The 16,758-nt window shown below is 39.9% G+C and overlaps 1 protein-coding gene across 1 annotated transcript in view; it reads right to left on the minus strand.

Annotated features, from left to right (window-relative positions):
* Hml (hemolectin) overlaps nucleotides 1-16,758 on the minus strand; it is a 183,121-nt gene that overhangs the window by 37,400 nt on the left and 128,963 nt on the right. The window contains exons 57-65 of the mRNA XM_080268005.1: nucleotides 15,186-15,391; nucleotides 12,391-12,559; nucleotides 11,161-11,354; nucleotides 7,834-7,983; nucleotides 6,637-6,784; nucleotides 5,809-5,998; nucleotides 3,631-3,736; nucleotides 2,067-2,232; nucleotides 1,593-1,771 (exon numbers count right to left, since the gene is read on the minus strand). Of these exons, the coding sequence (XP_080124131.1) occupies nucleotides 1,593-1,771; nucleotides 2,067-2,232; nucleotides 3,631-3,736; nucleotides 5,809-5,998; nucleotides 6,637-6,784; nucleotides 7,834-7,983; nucleotides 11,161-11,354; nucleotides 12,391-12,559; nucleotides 15,186-15,391 (1,508 nt within the window). The remainder of the gene's footprint in view (nucleotides 1-1,592; nucleotides 1,772-2,066; nucleotides 2,233-3,630; nucleotides 3,737-5,808; nucleotides 5,999-6,636; nucleotides 6,785-7,833; nucleotides 7,984-11,160; nucleotides 11,355-12,390; nucleotides 12,560-15,185; nucleotides 15,392-16,758) is intronic.

Raw genomic sequence — 16,758 nt, forward strand, 5'->3', positions numbered from 1 at the left:
TCAGGTAGCCAACAATGGTGAAATGAACCTACAGGTTCCAACATGTTCTCTAGGACTAGATAGCATGTTTTTGCCCCCAAAGAAACAAAGACTTGTTCTTTTAATACGGTTGAGAGTTCATAATCTGGGCCCACAGCAATCGACCCTACTGCATTCAGTTGGCCCAATGGACAATGCTCCCATGACGGAAGGAAGAAGGGCCACTAAGCAAATGCCTCCCAGCCAATAAGCCACTTCTTGGCTTGTGAGTATGGCATCTGATGCCTAATAGTCAATTTTATTATTTAATTAACAATATAACAGCTATACTGATGAACCCAAAATGGAACTTTTTTTTTTTTTTTTTTTTTTTTTTTTTTAATTTGCCTTGGTGACTTTCGAAGGCCTGGCACCCCAATCCGTGTTGGAGGCATCTGTGAAGATTACTAGACTGGGAGGAGGAACCTATGGTACTGATGTCCTCAAGAGACTGACATCAAGCCACTGATCTAGTATTATATAAATCTCTGGAGATAGGTGGAGATAGGTGGTTTTGGAAGAGTAGGTTCCCTTCTAGAGTGCGACTGCACTGTAGGTGACCACAGGTGGGACTAAATAGGGAGGCTGTGTGAGATCAAGCAGTGTGGTGCCACCACTGAGTGACCAAGGCCAATGCATGTAAGCATGTTGAAACCTTTATAGGCAAAGTGAACAATGCAAAAACCTGAATTAATCCGGCTCTCCTAATATAATCCTTTTGTAAAAAAAAAAAACAGCAAGATGACAAATTTACTGCATGCTTTACTGAAAATTTTGTACAATAGTTGGGGCATTGTGAAGGCTGAGAAAAATTCATCACAAACCTCCACTTACGATAATAAGTTGACTGAGAGGTAGCAGGAAGAGAATTAGGTATGCAGATTTGAATCACTCCCAACTTTATTGCTCCTACATGATCTAACAGTAGATTAATTTGATTTACAGCAGATTACAGCTACCACAATAGATGGATGGCTGCCACTGGCCCTGAAAGATACTACCATAAGAGTGAAGTGTGACTACAAGTTTGGTAATGATCCACACAATCACCTCACTTACATTTCAGCCACAAGGTTATGGAGTCCAAGTCTAAGCTGAGATTCAAACAATGTAGCAGATTTTATTACACATCTGTGATTTCTTCCAACAGTGTCTAGTAACTATTTGAAAATAATTAGCTGTTTCTGGTACTTGGTTTAAATCCCAGTCAATAGGAAACATCAGATGTACCATGACCAACCTTAACATGAGGATTCCTTACATGGATGTACGGCATAATTAAATATGATCTGATGGTAGCTGAAGGCTGTGAGAATTGTTTCATAATACATTTTTTTCTTCCATGAAAAAAAAGAAAAAAAAAAGATGTATGGATCATACACAATGAACCCTTGCAGGGCCATTTGTAAGTTGGATAAAAATCATCAGGTAGCAGCTAGAACAAAAGGGTGTTGTTACTCTGGACGTATGTAACAACACAGTTACTCAACAGTTACCAGTTATTCTCACATCATCATAATAGTGTATATAAAATGCATGAAATGAACAAACCAAATAAACAACATGCTTCTCACCTTCCTGGGAATGATGATAATGGAATAAAAAGGAGGGCAGAGGGGTATGCTGGGGCAGGGGGAAGGAGTAGTAAGGGATGGAGGTTCACATCTGATTGAAGGGCACCGGCTCTTGCTCTTCCGCACCCGTATCTCCCAGTGCTCAGGACAGAAGGGAGTTGGACAGGCATCGGGAATAGCTGTAGGGAAGATAATATCATTTTCTATTAGATTACAAAGTAAGAGGTATGGTTGTTAGCTGCCAGTTTGAATTAGCATGTACAATAAATAGATAAATAAATATATGATGACAGCTAAACATAAACAGACAGACAAACAGATATACTGTATATGTACGCTACATATGTGTGTGTGTGTGTGTGTGTGTGTGTGTGTGTGTGTGTGTGTGTGTGTGTGTGTGTGTGTGTGTGTGTGTGTGTGTGTGTGTGTGTGTGTGTGTGTAACAAAACTGGAAGTAAGGATGACATTGCTGACCTGGGGTGGTTGTGGGGCATCCAAGCTCATCATCTGGACAATGTTCAACTCCATCACACCATAACTCCTCTGTCAGACAGTAATTGTTGGTTGGGCAGAGTTGGGTACCCTTAGGGCAAGGCTTGCATATACATCTACACGTTGCAGTAAGCACAGCCACTTCATCCTAGATTCAGATATCAATAATGCAGCTGTCATTACTGAAAACCTTAAACTATGGCAACACAGACAGTATACAGAAAAGAATACTATGACAATAATGAAAAACTTGACAAAACTTCACAGTCTGACTGCAGGTACTCAGGTAGGGTATTTAAATTTGGTATCTCTTCACTGTGAGCAGCGGTAAGAAATAGGGAAGTAAGGTTTAAAAAAAAAAAAAAAAAAGTTGTTGCATGACACCATACTAAGCCCTCATTACACTGGACTCCCAAAAGTTGGAAATTCCCTAAAGTTGGACGTAGCTTTGGTTTGCTTGTACCATACGCTCACTATACAGTTGCACTTGTTGCCATGCCCTCTGATACACTGCAGTATGAAAAAATATACCCTCCTTCTTTCACTGCATAGTTATCTTCCATAATGCTTGTGGAAGTCCAAGAAATAATTAATATTTATTGGTAGGGTATCAATACTTCACTTTTCACTCAATTAACCAGGTAATCATTAAAGATTTGAAAGGTCTGTTTATCTACAGACTGCTCATCTTAATATGTCCCACTACACATTCTCTTGATCTCTCCCTTATACTTGTACAGTAAGTTGTAAGGTGTATCAACTGGCTCATACTCGGTAGCCAACTGGAGCCGTCTCACAGTATTTCTATACTGTATCATTATTTTCTTGTATTTTACGCAGTTTTCATCTTTTACTCGTGCGAAAGTTTTCAGGATAATGGGTCGAGATGGATGGTAACACAATTTCCAGCTCGATGCCAAATGTTAAACTGATAAGGGGTACCATGCAATGTCTGGCATTTCACGTTATGCGGCGTAGGGCTTGGCTGAATTACAACAGATAACTGAGAGTTTACTGTAGTTGTTTTACGGGGAACGGCACTAACCCTCTTCCAACCCACTTTTTGACATGTAGGAAAACATGTACTGTATATGGAAATGAGCTGAAACAAATGAAAGTGACTAGCTTCATTCTGTATGTAACACAAAGAAGAAAGGCTGGCACCCCCCATGAGCCCTGTGAAAACAGGCACTACAAGGTGCAGGAAAGCCAAACTGAAGGGCCACTATTCTACTCTAATTAACTGACCAGACCAAGTTATTTATATTTTCTATTTGTTTATCTAAATTAAGCATCATAAGAGATATTCTGTTTTTATCGTTCTGAGGCTGCTGTCTCATTCCCATTTCTTATCCATTTATATATAAAAAGCTAATTAATGCTCATTTTGCAGTGGTACCAGAAAATGCTATTACCAGGGGTATGATAACCAGGGGGATCACTGCACAGTATCAGTATTGTATGACTCAGTAAGAATTATGAGATTTCTTAGTTCTATGGTACAACAATCTTTGACGAGGGGGGGGGGAAGGCGTGGCATACTCACATCTTGACAAGGTGGGCATTCCTTCTTTGCGCAGCTTAATTCCCCATCCACCAAACACTCACATTCTTCACACTCACCTGTCTCAAACACTGAACCCATCTTATAACTGAAAGATAACACAATCAAAAGTCAGCAATATGAAAATATTGAGTTGGTTTTCACAGCTTGTTCAGATTTATCAAAACAATGAGATTAATAATGACAACACACTTTAAATACAAAATAACTATCATAAAAGTAATCATATCAACATATGCTAATGCAAACTAACTTATGAACAACAAAAATTCATTAATGATGCATCCATTAGAGAGAAAGCTTACAGCCATTTCAAATCAATGAAGCAGTTTAAGTGGTTGTAGGAGGAATTGTCCTAAACTCAGGAAAGTTGTGGAGAAGGTGCAATACTTCTTTCCGGTAACTGATTTTTTTTAAGAAGATGAACAAAGGACGGAAAAGCAAATTAAATTTTACAAATAAACCATACACCAGATTACAGGTGTCCTCCATCCATAAAAATTCCGTAACAGTTGGACTTGAACTGTTGTAGATTAAGTTTAGGGGGAAACTATTCTGGGGAATAAGATCTAAAGAGAAGTGGTTTGGGGAATGCAGTAAAAGAATTTTGATATGCAGATGCTCAACAATATGGCAGTGTAACAGTCCAGTCATGAGCAGTATCAGATATCTGTGTAGTATGGGGGAAAGCATTGGAGAGGTGGCACAATGAATGCAACTTCATCTGAGCATTTGCCATGAAAGTATCTGTAAAATAATGCAACGGAGGCAACACTATGTCTTACTTGATGGAGATTTAGTGAATTTGTAATTGCAGGGTTATTATTTATTCTTACAGCTTTGTTCTGAATTCTGTCCAGTTGTTTTAGTTCAACCTTACCACATCCACTCCACAAGGATGAGCAATATTCGAGCTGACAGCACACCTGACTCTTGTAAATTATAGCTAACTGCTACCTGTTAAACTCAACCTCTTGTTCTTCCATGGCTGTGAAGGGAAAATGATGTAACAGGTGGAGTAGTGAAAAAGGTACATCTGAGCAAATTTGAAGGAGGGAGGAGGCGAGATAGGCCAAGGAGAAGGTGGAGGGATATGGTGGATAAGTGTGCGAGGAAGAGAGGTTTGGAAGTCGGTGAGGCTAGGGAACTGACAAGAGATTGAGCTGGCTGGATGAATGGTGTGAGGAGAGGTGCATGATCAGGGATTTGGCACCCCTTTTTAACGTGGCAGCGTCCGGACTGACTCTATTGGATACGTTTATGTGAAGCTACAGAACATGGTGAATGTTTTTGGCGTATCCGATACAGCCAGGATTCCGGGGACTTGAATGATGAGTGAATGGAAGCGTGGCCCATTGGACTGGGCAAATTTGGGCTGTCTGGACATTGCTACTCCTCACCCTGCCCTAGTGTGGGAAAGGAGGTCCGGATGATGATGATGATGATGATAACATTTAAACTTGAAATACTGTACATGCATCTGGAACAATAACATATAAATTTACTCATCACTCTCTGCCTTTTATCCATCACCAACAGACCAACTTCTCAATTTTATATGTCCATAACAACAAATCCCTAATAATCATACTGCATCTTGACATCATATCAAATCTTTCAATTCATCCACTTCACTATCTTTTGGCTGCAACTCAGACAACAAATACTTTCCTTTCTTATACTCATTACTTGTAATCACTTTCTTACATTCTTCATCTACACCTTTAACATTCCACACAGAACCTGTGGTTCCACAAGTGTTTGCCTGGTCCTACTGGGCCATGGACAGGCAAAGATTTCTTGAAATATATTTGGGCAGAGCTTTAGTGCGGGGATACGTCAGCAGCATCCTTTAATATATCCTCTAGAGATAGAGAAGGGATACATCTGCAGTATCCTTCACCCCTAATTTCAGGAAAACCAAAAGGAAAGTAGTCAGAAATTTGTATGAAAACTTGTCAGCTGTGGGAGTCTTAACTGGATATTTGATTCTGCATATCAGTGGCTAATGTGTTACCTCTACAGTTAACAGTTACGTGGCTAATTATCAAGCTTGTAGCCACACTTAGCTCTCTCACGGAAGCACACCCCAAACTGATGATAACCATCCACCTACTGCTTTACTACAAGGTGTTAATATCCATAACCTGCAGTAAATACCTGCTGCCATCTTTGTAGCATGGGCATGCACTTTCTTGCACACAATCTTCTCCATCATAAGCTTCGCCACGGCCACAAGGGACACAGTAATCAAAGAACTCTTCTGGCAGTCCTGGGCACGGCACACAATAGGAGGGAGGGGGTCGTGTGGGGGTTGTCACAGGAGGAGGTGGAGTTGTAGTCACCTCAGCTGTTGATTCATCAAAAATAAACATTCAGATTGGACTTCACATGTACACCTGAGGGATGTAAGTGCTTATCTCTTAGTTTGTTTTACATTTTTATTATCGCCATCATCATCACTGTCATCGTTATCACCCACTTACGAGAGAGAGAGAGAGAGAGAGATAAGAAACTATCACGAGTGTCCACTTCATCATTAATGACATGGATAATCTATGTTTCATTCCAGAAGTAGGTCTTCCTCAGTATGTGTTTTATCTAATTAAGTCTGGCAAAGGAAAATGCAAAAGTAAGATAACTATAAACAGTGCAAAGTAAAAACAGTGCCAAGTGAAGAGAGTTACATTCTCATCCATTCACTTCTCATTCAAGGCTTTGCTAATTTCAGCTGCCCCTCACCTGCATCTATCTTCAACAGTAATGAAAATATATATATACGACAGCCATCATTATACTGAAATACTTCAAAATATGATTAGGTATATGCTGCTCTAGATGCAAATACTGTATTCTGGATCCACTTGATTTTTTGGCAATTTTCCCACAAGAGTACAGTACTTCCATTCACACCAAATGAGACATCCCATGAATAACTGAGGTCAATAAAAAATATCTAAAAATATTCATGAAAACACGGCAACCTACGGTATGGGTGGTAGCATCCAATCAATTCCATTCTGAGGGCAATGTTGGCATGCCAGGTGAGGGGACGCAGTTCAATGAAACGTGCTTCCACTGGACGATCAAAAAGATTCTCTACTGGAGTATCACCATCATAGTTGCCCACAAACACCTGCAGTAAAGGGATATGATGTAGGATGCAAACTAAAAAGGCTGAAGTAGACACACAGTCTATCAAATAATAAAAATCTACCTTACTGTACAAATAATGCTGTTCTTTACAAAAGTTCGTCACCCACATTAGTCACCTCCATCCAAAGAAATGCATTCACCACTACTGTTAGTCCCCAAATATGGCACAATGGTTAATGAGGGGACCATCACTTACAACCTAAGTCCATAAAAACCAAATCAGAGCACTCACAGTGTAACACCCATGTTGGTAAACATTTCACTTTGTCCTGTGACTCTGATTTTTGACCTGCTTTCTTAAAGTTGTATATCTTCAGACTTGGTTGCCCCTCAATCCTACTGCCAAGTAGCATCCAAAATGAATAAAAATTTGAGTTCCGGACCTAGTGTAGAAAGAGATGACGAAGAAAATGGACTCATCTTCAGGAGGCAAAACTTTTGGAACACTGACACTCTGTTACATTCTACCCTGTGACCAAATAAATAGTGCGGCAGGATGATTTCCACTGAGAAGAAGCCAGAAACTGACTGACCAGAAACTAACCAGCCCAAGCAGCCTCCTTTATTTTAGCAAACACCTCTCAGCCACAATGACTTATTTCTCTTCTCAGCCACAGTGACCCTGATCTTCCTGTGATAACCAGCAGAGACATAAGAGAAGACGATGATAATGGCAATGATAATAACAATGACAATGACACAGACGACAACTTGAACAAAGATGACGACAAAGACAATGATGATGACACTGATGATGATGATGATGATGATGATGATGATGATGATGAATTTCTGAGCCCCCTGAGTACGAGAAGTGTCTCCTAATGATGATTAATTTCTGAACCTCTGATGTAAAAGTGTCTCCTAAGAAAAACATGATACTCTGGCAGCTGCCTGAATGAAAAGAATTGAGCAATTTCATACTAAAGGGATTACTGCCGAGAATGCTTCCCATGATCTGAACAAAATCATCTAGTGATAAAAAAAAAAAAAAATCTACTCATGGAACTGAGTCTCGGCTGCTCAAACCTTTTCGCTACCATCCTCATCAGTGATGGTGGACCAAGTGGTGCCATCCGGAGAATACCGAATACTGTAGGTTTCCACCCATTCTCCAGTCCCACTGCTTCGTCCCTGAGTCACCACGCCAGACACAACATGAGGTTCAACCAAGTCAATCTGCAGCATTGAACAAAAGTCAAAATGTAAATGATAAAATCAAATTAAGAACCTAATATTCTTTCTTTTCCACATGAAGTGGAAACTACCTTCAGAGAGACAGTATGGCATTTAACCTTTCCAATTCAATGACATACCCTACATCTTATTCTTGCTATTTCCCAGTGATTTTATTCCAGTTTAGTGAGATTTTTTTACGCAGGAGTAGTTAGGTATGCTATTGCCTCTATTTACCCCTTCATTACTAGAGGTTGGCCCAAAACTGAAGAAAAAGCATCTGAAAGTGGGAGGGGTACAACAACACTGGAGTGATGGAGTTAATGGCTTCAAAAGATCTAGTTAGTGTAATAGCTATGTATTCATATCATGCCTAGATTAGACCCTCGGTATACCTAATGGCTCCAGTTGAAAAACCTTATGTTTCATGCACTTAAAATTCCTTATGTGGACCTCCCAGCTCCAATCATGTCTACCTTTGCTAGAATTAAATACACATGGCACATGCTATTTGTTTCAAATGCCTCTCCTTAGCCAAACTTTCAGGGGCCCTTTGCCTTATTTCGTGTTGTATGCATGTTCTTGTCAGTAATAACCTTTGTTTCCTTCAGGCTGCTAACTACTGCCCAGTGATCCATGTGGATGTCCTTTGGCTATTGTGTGTGTGTGTGTGTGTGTGTGTGTGTGTGTGTGTGTGTGTGTGTGTGTGTGTGTGTGTGTGTGTGGGCTACACTGGCAAAGTCATAACTTGTCCTCTCTCTCTTCTTTTCTCTTTCCTTTTCCTAGTCTCATCTTCATTTTTCCATTTTCTTGCTAGTGTAGTGAGTTAAGGCACACCAACTGAATATGGCCCATAAGGAGCTACAGTACCTCTGAAGGGGGCTGGGGGGGTTGTTGGAGTTTCTTGTTCATATAATGCCACTCAGGGAAAGCAACTAGTCAATTCCACATTATATCTCTGGACTTAGCTGCCAGCCCCAGGGACCCAATGGATGTCCAGGGAATTGAATGAAGCAACTAACTCACCCCTGTAAAGTTTATACCTAAATCTAATCAAGAAAAAAAAAAAAAATCCTACAGTATATTTTATATAAGAGTTGCTTTTATTATGTATATATAAAAAAAAATCCTTAGCTACCACCTGTACAGTACTGTACAGGTAATTTTTTTGCTAGTATAAGAGTGTACAGCAACTGATGAGAAGTAATTACAGTAGCTATAGATGGCACTTGGTTTGACTTCTACTTCATCGAAAACATTAGCTGTGCCATTACCAACCTAAACATGGGGATTCCTTTAGAGTTTAAAGGAAGCATGGCATCATCTTAACATATGTATGGATATAAAAGCACATAATGAAAACTGCATTAGTAAGGGCTGGGTGGGAAATGGAGATGACAAGCTAATCACATGACTGTTTATTACTCTTCTTTAAACTGGCTTGCACTGCAACCTAATATACATGTTTACTCACATTCAGAAACAGAGGCTAAAAAATGATTAGGAAAAAAAAACTTTGAGAACACATTATCAATTTTTCCTCACCAAACTATCTATCTATCTATCTCTTGCCAGATGCCATAATCCCGTAAGGGGTGGCCATTTGACTTTGAGTTATTGGTTTTACGGGGAGGGGCACTAACCCTCCACCAACCCACTTGTTGACACATAGGGAGCACATATGGGTTGGTTATATGGTTACCACCCAGCACTGTAAATGGTTTCTTGGCTTACAGGAAACCATTTGGCTTGTCACTCAATGTAAAGCCACCTGTAAAGGAAAGAAGAGCAATAAGAAGTGACAGGAAAGATGGGAGATATAAGATGAGAGGAGGACAGGTACAGAAAAAGAATGATAAAGGCTAAGGAAGAAGTAGGCAGCACTACATCAAGTGAGTGGATGATGGGCGCCACCACCCACCAAACTCAAGTACTGTATATAAATTAAATTCTGAAAGATAACGGAAAATTTCTGGTAAAACAAACATGAAGAAAATTCCATTTAAAGATGCATGTAATATTCAGCTGAAATAAGTCCAGTTAACTGAAAACTTACTGTTAAAATAAACATTCATTATACTGCTGTTGAGAAGTGGGATTTGCCACATAAGTAGTGCTGGAATTGTCCCGAAGATTCTCGTAGTTCGGGTACGTGTCAGAATTGCCAGTTAGCCTGCTTTTTGTAAGCAAAGTTATTTTTTAAGTTGTACATTAATTTTTGTGCTCTTCTTCTCTATAATGTTTTCTTTATGTGACTGTTTGTTAAATAATGTAATTTTGTCTCAGTTTGTCTCTATCTATCTATCTATAGCCCGACGCCCTAATCCCGCAAAGGGTGGCTCAGTTTGTAAGCTAAATAATTTAGTGTTAAGCAGCATAAGAAAACTCTGGGATATTTTGTATGTCTCCAAGTTGGTAACTGTTGTAACTGTTGCTCCCTTGAGAATGCATGAGAACTTTGGAGAAGTAGTAGATCACTCTAGAATATGGGAAGCTTATATAAAGATGAGGAAGAGGCTAGAACAGTTTCAGTCAGTTTTCAGTTCAGTTTGAGTGTAGTCTAGTGTCAGTGCAGTGTAACTGCAGATTGTATAGCTCTGGTACTTGTGAAAACAGTGAAGCGAAGTTGGCAAGCATTAAGTGTAACTGCAGTTAGCGAAGACCGTATAGCTCCGGTACTTGTGAAAATAGTGAAGCGAAGTTGGCAAGCATTAAGTGTAACTGCAGTTAGCGAAGACTGTATAGCTCCAGTACTTGTGAAAATAGTGAAGCGAAGCTGGCAAGCATTAAGTGTAACTGCAGTTAGCAAAGACTGTATAGCTCCGGTACTTGTGAAAACAGTGAAGTGTAGTTGGCATGCATTAAGTGTAATTATTTAGAAAATAAAGACTGTGAACTTAAGAAGCCAGTGTTTATTTACAATGCCTGTGCTACTCTGTGTTGTTGTATACTTAATGGCTGCCTCTAGGAAGAACAACTCACTGGGCATCATCCTTCCTATACTGAACTACTGCTGTTGGAGCCCGTGGCAGTGTGGGACGGAGACATGGCAATACTGTACTGTACAAAATATTATGTACAATGCATCTGTATAAGAAAAAAAAATTGGAGTGAAACATGCTAAGTCAAGCATCACTTACAAAACTAAATGTACATGCCAAGCTTTTTAGCTTTCCTTACCCTGACAAACTGGTCTGGCTTAGGCTTAGCCACCCATGCTCCTGCTGACACATAAGTTTCAGGTTCTTTGTTTAGGCGAATGTTCTGCTTTCCATAAAAGTCTTTCTGATCGTTATACACAGAAGATACCACAATCTGCAAGTCTGACAGTTGCCTGTTTTCAAGCCCCATCTTCTCCATGCACTTAGGTGGCTCTACACAGAAGAAAATGCTTGTTAATACAACATTTTTAAAAATCTGATTTATCTACTTCTCAATAATGCATTGACTAACATCATTAACTACCCTTCCTTCCTAATTTTTCACATGCTGCTCTCCTATGATGTTCTTGTTTTCTCTCCTCATGTGTTTAGCCACCTTCAATACCACAATATTTCTTTCAGCATTATTTAAGCCATCCTGTAAGTCTGCGGTGTCCCGAAGGATTGAAAGTCAGGTATAATTATTCCCTTGTTCAAAGGAAATGGGGAAAAAGAAGTGTGTGGTAATACAGGGACATTTGTCTTCTTAGTGTAACAGGAAAAGTGTATGGCAGGATACTTACTGGTTACTAATGCTGGGTAGTAACCATGTAACCAACCCATACGTATTCCCCGTGTCAACAAGTGGGTTAGCAGAGGGTTAGTGTCTCTCCCCATAAAACAACTAACTCAAAGTCAAATGGCCATCCCTTGTGGGATTATGGCATCTGGCTATAGATAAATAGATAGAGAGACTACTACAGACCTATCAAAGGTTGGATATAATCATCAGGAGAGTAATAATGTATTGTAATGACCTGCATCTCTCCTCACTGAGTTGTCTAATTTTAGGAGAGAAGCTTGGACTGAAATTTTTAATGCTACCACTAAAGATCTGGGATTTACTTACTGTAGTTACAATTCTATCAAAGATGGTGATTACTAAGTCAGTGTTAGGACAAGTGTTCAGGCTGAAAATTTTCAGTGCTACGTCTGTGATATCACTATCTAGTTTGCCTTCAAACGGTAATTTAAAAATTGAAATACAAGAGAGTCGGGAAGGGGGCAGTGAAAGGTGGAGAGCTGGTGAGATGAATAACTTTGATTTTCAACCTGTTTAAACGATCTATATATGGACAATTCAAACACAAATAAGAGTATTTCTAGTGCAATGTATAATATATACTGTGGTCTTCCACAATGTTTTAACTATTTCCTTCAAAACCTTGCCATTAAATCATGATTCTCAATACCTATGCCTAATCCTTACCAGGAGTCCAGGTGGGTGTGAGAGTGGGAAGGCTGCACCCAATGACATCAAAGCGCAGAGCAATGGCACGGTACCAGCTTGTTGGAACCAAACGCACATACCGCATCTCCACTGGCCGTGAGAACATCTGCTTCAGTGGCTCTGCTGGATTATACGGCCCCTGCAGTACCTGAATACACATAACAGCCACAAATTAAATAATGCACCAGAAAACACTGCATTTATGGAAAATAATACATATGACTAGATCATGACCATTATTAAAACTTACATTATGAGCTTAGTGCCACAAGACACAGCTACCTAGATACCTTGCGTGTCATTAGGAACATGGAGAACTAATGTTAAACCAAAGACTCCACTACCATAAATACAGCTTGTGGCAAGAGTATCCCTATGAACAAGCTGAAGTTCTACCTCACTCCAGTCCAGACCTTAACCTGGCTTAATGTCCTCTGGAATGTGCAAAACCTGTCTCTTCCCAGTTACAAGGCTCAATCATTGGACACATATGTTAAAGGTAATAGCAAGAAAGCCTCCTAGGACTACTGAGCTTTGTGGCATGCTGCAGCCTCTCAGCTACTTCCACCATAAGGGCCTTACCCTATCTGGGAACCACCAATTGTCCAAGGGAGAGACTTACAAAAGCACCTCCATGCCAACAATGTTCACCAGCTAAAGTGATGGAAGTATTTGCAGTGTAATTAGTGTTAAGGAATGGACCTCTCCTTAACTACTGCATCTGCAAATTTTTTTGTCATGCTCGGCCACAGACCCCTCTATCTTGAAAGGGACTGGGTGTTACTGTTTTTTTTCCCTACCCCTTCAGATGTCTTCAGAACTTCTGCAACTATGCAAGTACTTTCCACAAATTGACCACTGGAAAATGCTTTCTTCACTAATTCATGTTTCTCTAGCAAGGGACAGCCCCTATAGTGACCCTGTTCCAAGGAAACTTTATTTTTTAGCCAGTTACTGTGTAACCTCAAAAATTCAAACATCAACAGATGTGACACATCTACAGTTCAAACACCATAATGAATGAAATCACTGCCATTTTCATATTCCATAATTGGCTCTTAAATTACATGACCCCTAAAACAAGATTCTAAAACTGATGACTACACTTAACTGATGTTGAATTACCATACTACAAAATAGCTCTTTCATCTTAGCCTGGTCCAGATTTTTGTTCTTTTGCAGCTTATTTTGAGCAACTCAGTTGTACTAAAAGGCAATACCATGGCTCTGCATCCTAGCTATAGCATATATTCATGACTAGCATCATATTCTAGTGTTAACCTAATGACAGAGCTCAGCATTCAACATGGACAGGTGATAGCTTTAAGCCTAGTTATAGTATTAAATGCAGAGCAAGCATCTGGTCACCCATAATATGTAAATGCTTCCTTTCCTCGTACTGGACAAGCTCTTTATTCTGTGCTTTAATTCAAACATTATTCATGGAGAGGGAGAGACTTTCCACATGCAGCTCTTCTCAGAAAGGTGGAGTCAAAGGCTTTTTGTCTCATTAACTCTCCCCCTCTTACTGGCTCCCATCAGCCTCTGTCTCTTTGATGCATTGCTGCATCTTCATTTCTTTCTGTCACTACTTCAATGGTCACTGCTCCTCTGAACTACCTGCTTGCATCCCCCCCATCACTACAGCAGGTGCATAGCACCTGTCTGGCAGCAAACTCTCATCCCATTTCTGTCCAACCCTCTAAAGTAAGAGTTAACCATTACTCCCAGTTCATCACATATGTAACTGGTCAACTCTAGAACTGTTTTCCTCTGTTTGTATTTCCTACTGTCTATGACCAACAGTCTTTTAAATGCAATGTGTCAAGGCATCTTGAAATGAACGGATCTTGATTATGGCTCTTTGTTATTCTGTTTTTATTTTTCTTGGAGGGAACAATTTTGTGCATTCCTAGCCTTTGGTTCCTTCTTCCTTGCCCTACATGACCATTTACTTTATAAATAGCTTAAGTTACAGGAGCTAAATGATAAGGGCCATGTTATAAAAACATTGGAAAACAGGATTCCTACAGTAGGCTCCTTAGGCCATGCTACAAAGCTCATGTGAAAAGCATATCTAAACTGCAAGAATTAGATAAGTACAGTCAAATAAATGCTCCCTCTAAAGTTCAAGTTTTCAAAAGTTTGAACAGTTTGCAGACATGAGTGTTTCGAATTTTGGAGGTTACACTGTAGGATAATATAGCTCATCTTGGTATTACTTACTTGCTCCCGATCAACTCCCATGTTCCCTAGGTCATCCCTTCTACACCGCTAACAAACAGCATCTTTATTTTCATCTCCATTTACTTAGCTATCTTTTCCCTTTGGCATCAACGCCATTCAACTCATCTGTGTGTGAGTTTCGTGATTCCCTCTAGGTCCTTCAGGTCTCGTTTCTTGCCCTGCATTTGATTATTCAGCTCCTCGCCGCTTCATTTTCTCCCAGGACTTCATTATCATCCTATCCCTTAAACTGTTCCATCTACCTGTATCATTCCACAACTAAATTGCAGCACATCTGGCTGGGCTATTTGTCATCCCATTGTTTACCATGCAACATTTCATCTAACTACAATTTTTCCAGTTAAATTGAGAATATTCCTACAAAATGAATTCTTACATTTTCTATTCAAGCAGGTATTAATAGGCCAAGTATGGCCACAAACAAAACACTACACAAACAGCTTACATGACAAGGCACAGTTTAAGGTGTTAACTTTCAAGTACTGTACATTAGTCAGTGATGCCCAAGATGCTGGTGTACTTCTGACCTTGGTGGGACTATTAGGATTGGTGGGGTCCTGAGGGAGTGAAGTCCAGGTGAGACCATCACGGGAGTACTGGAGAGTAAGGGCTGTCACACGTTCACGGGTGAGGGGGTTTCCTGCTATTATCACCCCGTACACAGGCTCTACCACACCCAGGTCCACCTCAATAAACTGATTCTTGTTGTTTTCTGCTGGTGACCATCCTGTGGCTGTGGTGATACAGAATTTACACTTTGCAATCCTTATCAAAATCTTACGGGTTATGCAATTCTGGGAAAATGCTGTACATTACCATATCTTTATAGAGAGTAGGTACCCACACAAACAGATGTTATTCTGGCTACAGGAAATCCTTGTCTTCTAAAGAATTAAGAATCTATCATTCAGGAAATTTATGTAAACTCATCACATAACAAGTTTCAATCAGTACTGTACTATTCATTTTTACATCTCCAACTTCAAGTAACTTACATATTACACACAAACATACATATATGCATACACAATATTTCCATGCTTCCTCTAAAGGAATCCACATAGTGGGGTAGGCCATTGAACAGCTGTCCTCTGACTCAAAAGTAAACTATGTGCCAAAACCAGCAAAATATCTCCCAAGAAAGTTCCATCCCTTGTCCCCCATTCCTTCACAACACAGATTTAGAGCAGATAAAACATGTACCCAGTTTGTAGAACAGCTCCACAAAACATAGCCACACATAATGGAGCACTGCACAGTACATACCACACTAAGATGCAAGCACAACATCAATGGTGTAAAGAATATATGGGACGATCCCATAGGGGCAGTTGCTTACCTGCAGTCAACAGGTCTGCTTGATCAGATGAACTGGAGTTGACCACCAACAACAACAATAACAACAACAACAACAATAACAAAAACAATAACAACAACAATAACAACAACAACAATAACAACAACAACAACAATAACTACAACAACAGCTTCTCAACAGCTCTGTTTAAAAAAACTGTGTATAAGCTTACATGTGTCAGCCTTGTTCACTTGATAGTGGCACTCCAAGCTGTGCAGTCTCTGGCAGTTCAATCCCTTAACAGGGTTATTTTGTAGGACCCAATCCCAAACAAGTCTTCTGGGACAAATATGCATCTGCATATGCATACATTAACCCCCTGAACTAGACCTCATACATTTTAGCTTATTCTTGTGACCACCAAATGAATTTTGCACAAAAGTAATGGGGTTACTGAAAGCTACTTCTACCCTCTCTCTCTCTCTCTCTCTAAAAAAAAAAAAAAAAAAGTACATCAACTAGAACTGTCTGGAAACTGCAGGAATAAACAAAAGAATACTGTATATCAATGGATTTAACAAATTTTGCATGGCGAGGGAGGCTGCCAGAGATCAGGCAGTGTGGAAAGCTGCCATTAGATGACCAAGGCTGACGCATGCAAGCATGTTGAAGCCTTCATAAATGAATGAACAAACTTGATGCTATGAAAAAGTAGTGGACAAATCTAATGCTCTGTATGTGAACGAGTCCATTCGAGAATTGCAGGGAAAAATAATGACAAGATCCTCCATGCCACCCAGCAC

The sequence above is a fragment of the Coenobita brevimanus genome, chromosome 26 (assembly GCF_032717465.1).
Source record: "Coenobita brevimanus isolate Jiangsu-jjx chromosome 26, ASM3271746v2, whole genome shotgun sequence".
Lineage (NCBI taxonomy): Eukaryota > Metazoa > Arthropoda > Malacostraca > Decapoda > Coenobitidae > Coenobita > Coenobita brevimanus.